Source organism: Etheostoma cragini, chromosome 24 (assembly GCF_013103735.1).
Source record: "Etheostoma cragini isolate CJK2018 chromosome 24, CSU_Ecrag_1.0, whole genome shotgun sequence".
In the NCBI taxonomy this organism is placed as follows: domain Eukaryota; kingdom Metazoa; phylum Chordata; class Actinopteri; order Perciformes; family Percidae; genus Etheostoma; species Etheostoma cragini.
In genome coordinates, this window is record NC_048430.1 from 516689 (window position 1) to 520050 (window position 3362).

A 3362-nucleotide genomic window follows, 5' to 3' on the forward strand; every position below is an offset into this window, starting at 1 on the left:
CACACACACACAGACACACACACATACACACACACACACACACACACACACACACACTATTAATAGAAGTGAGAGCAACAGGCTGCAGGAGATCTCTCTGTAAGGGAATTACAGTGATCTTCTTCTAATGAAATCACAATGTGATAAAAAGTTATCTTTACAAACATCTTTCACATGACACTAAGTGGCATTCAAAAGCAATAAAAAAAGTGCTTTATTACGTGTCCATTAATGCATTTTAATGGCATTTGACTGGTGGTAACGGCCTTTTCTCATGGTGGGCACAATCACAGTTTACTAAAGAAAGTAACAGGCTTTTCTTAAAGTGCCCCCCCCCCCCCCCCCCCCCCCCCTTTTCTCTATCTTAGTGTCTTATCTTAGTACCGGGCGTCCCACCGCAGCCTTTATTAAAGAAAGTTAATCCTTGATTCCTGCACTTTAATTATTTATTAATAATCAATTAATCCTCGATTCCTGCAGGATTTTAAACAGCTTTTTGGGCTCCAGACTAAAGTACTTTAGACGGATTAAAGACTTTAATTCAAGGATTAAATCTGCAGGCCGGACCAAGTTTTACTACAACAAAAAAATGATGACAAGACAATTTATGTTTGGTTTACATTGTTTTAAAATCTGTGAAGCATCTTAAGCTTCAAAATGAGTGAAATAGCACAATTTAATTGTTATTTTCTTATTTCTGTATATGTTTTAATACAATAGTAATTTACATAAAGATCACAGCTCACCAAATAGAGGCTCTTTGGAAGTGCAGGAGCTGGGATGCAATGCAGTATATATTCAACAAATTGATGATTAAAGTGTGATTTTATAACAGGAAAATTTACATCTAACTGTTTGACACCCACAGATTTTGCAGCTGATTTGATTCTCTCAACCCAAGTTTTAACTCAAATGTTTTGACTACTGGAAATGCGAAGACATTCAGAAATTGTGTTTTTTCTCTCCATTTGAACACATTTTTAACACAAAATGAGAGCACATTTGTCAGCTTGCAGAGGAAAACCTCCTTTAACCATAAAAAAAATGCATTTTCTGACATTTGTGTCACTTTTTCAGTGCCGTGGGTGCTTTTTTTGGATGTTTTTTTCCAAAGTTATTTGATATTTCTAATGTTGACATTTTCAGTTTATTTCAAAAGGCCATTTTTTGTGGTGGAAAAACTGAAAATGGGTCAAATTTGAACCGAGGACAACACAAGGGTTAAATCCACCTCCCTGTCCCTCTAATGACGTCTACATTAACGGGGCATGTTGTTTGGGAATGTTGTCTTCCTCCTGCTCTGGGAATGCCTGCAGGGACTCACTGTGCGCCCCTCAGGATGGGATAGTTTTCCTTTTTAAGGCAGGTTAGTCTAAGCTACACCCCCCCACACTTAACACACACACACACACACACACACACACACACAGAGGCGCTGTCATTAACAACCTGCCGTGCCTCACCATGTGAGGACGACACAGTTTTCAAAGGCACCATCCTCGCATCCTCACATTGTTATGTCATGAGATCACAGGCGCAGCGGGGGGAACGATTTCAACAAGTCTCCTAAAACTAAACGACTCAAGAGGTCGTTTGTCGTCAACGCCCACGTTAAAGTTCACCGTGGTAAAGATTTGGTCACATTTAAACATTTAGAGACAAAAAACGCAGTCAAACTCATTCATTTCCAATGCATTCCCATTGTCCATGTCCAATGCATGAGACTCCTGCAAACACAACTCGCCCTGCACAATGAGTTAAAGCTGCTAATGCAAGGTCTTGCATTCCTGGTTGCCGTGACAACTCTGCAGAGTCACATCCCTGTCTTGTAGTTTTAAACTAGCGTGCAGTGTCTTGCGGTTTGATTCATGGATGTGTGACTCAGACCGGACGTCTCAAGCACGTGGTAGCTGCCCAAGAAGCAAGGCATTGACGGAGGAATGTAAAATATTAAAAACTAAAGTAGGGTTCAACCTCGACGGCCATGTTGTCTCGCAAAGCACAACAAGGCCAATGAAATGTGGGCAAAGGGGACGAGGGAGAGAGAGAAAGATGGAAAATCAAAATAAAGAATAAAGGGGTAGACGGAGAAGGTGAGGGTGGAGGAAGGGAGGCAGAGAAAAGGGGAGAGAAAATGAACATTTGGAGTGAGAGGGAACGAATGAGGGAGGAGAAGATGGTTGGAGAAAAGCAAGGTGACAGAAAGAGAGAGAGAGAGAGAGAGAGAGAGAGAGAGAGAGAGAGACAAGGAAGGGCTTCACAGGGAGGGTGGTGTAAAAAGCGAGGGAGGGGTAACTACAAATAGCCGGGGGCAGACAGTTCTCCTCCAGTGCTCCGTCTGCTGCAGCCCTCCCCAGTCCAACATGGCCTCCTTCAGCTCCTCCGCCCACACCGCCTCCTCCTACCGCCGCCACTTCGGCCAAGGCAGCTACGCCTCGCCCTCCCTCAACCGCTCGTTGCTGGGCCACGGCGGCGGCGCCGGGGGGGGCCACGTCTCCTCCAGGGTCTACGAGGTGACCCGGAGCAGCTCCACGCCGGCCTACCGCGTCTCCTCCAGCTACTTCGGGAAGCCCCCGGGCAACGCCCGCGCCTCCGTCGGCCGCTCCTACGCCGGCATGGGCGAGACGCTGGACTTCGGCCTGGCGGACGCCCTCAACCAGGAGTTCATGACCACGCGGACCAACGAGAAGGTGGAGCTGCAGCACCTGAACGACCGCTTCGCCAGCTACATCGAGAAGGTGCGCTTCCTGGAGCAGCAGAACCAGGCGCTGGCGGTGGAGGCGGAGCGCCTGCGCGGCCGCGAGCCCACGCGCATCGCCGACCTGTACGAAGAGGAGATGAGCGAGCTGAGGAGGCAGGTGGAGATTCTGACCAATCAGGGGTCCCGGATAGAGGTGGAGCGCGACAACCTGCTCGACGACGTCGACAAGCTCAAACTCAGGTGGGAGGGGCGAGACGCTGTGTGTGTGTATGTGTGTGCTCCTTTAAGTGTGTGTGTGTGTGTGTGCTCCTTTAAGAGGATGTGTGTGTGTGTGTGAGTTTAAGAGGATGTGTGTGTGTGTGTGAGTTTATGACAGAAAGTGTAAATACTGTAATTTTTTTAAAATATTTTCTCAGCAAGAGGGAGAAAAAACAGGAATTTTGACATTAAAAGTCTGATAAACAGAAAGAGAATAAATCATCTGCTGATTTACACCAACAACAGGGTGGAGGAAGGGGTGGAGGGAGAGGGGGATGAAGGTGTGGATGGAGAGGTGGAGGAAGGTGTGGAGGGAGAGGTGGATGAAGGGGTGGATGGAGAGGTGGATGAAGGTGTGGATGGAGAGGTGGATGAAGGGGTGGATGGAGAGGTGGATGAAGGG

At 47.1% G+C, this 3362-nt stretch overlaps 1 protein-coding gene across 1 annotated transcript in view; it reads left to right on the forward strand.

The window, feature by feature from the left end:
• The first annotated feature begins 700 nt into the window (after positions 1–700).
• Positions 701–3362, forward strand: part of LOC117939684 (desmin-like) — a 7956-nt gene continuing 5294 nt past the window's right edge. The window contains exons 1-2 of the mRNA XM_034865174.1: positions 701–705; positions 2358–2941. Coding sequence (XP_034721065.1) covers positions 2364–2941 — 578 coding nt within the window. The 5' untranslated portion in view covers positions 701–705; positions 2358–2363. The remainder of the gene's footprint in view (positions 706–2357; positions 2942–3362) is intronic.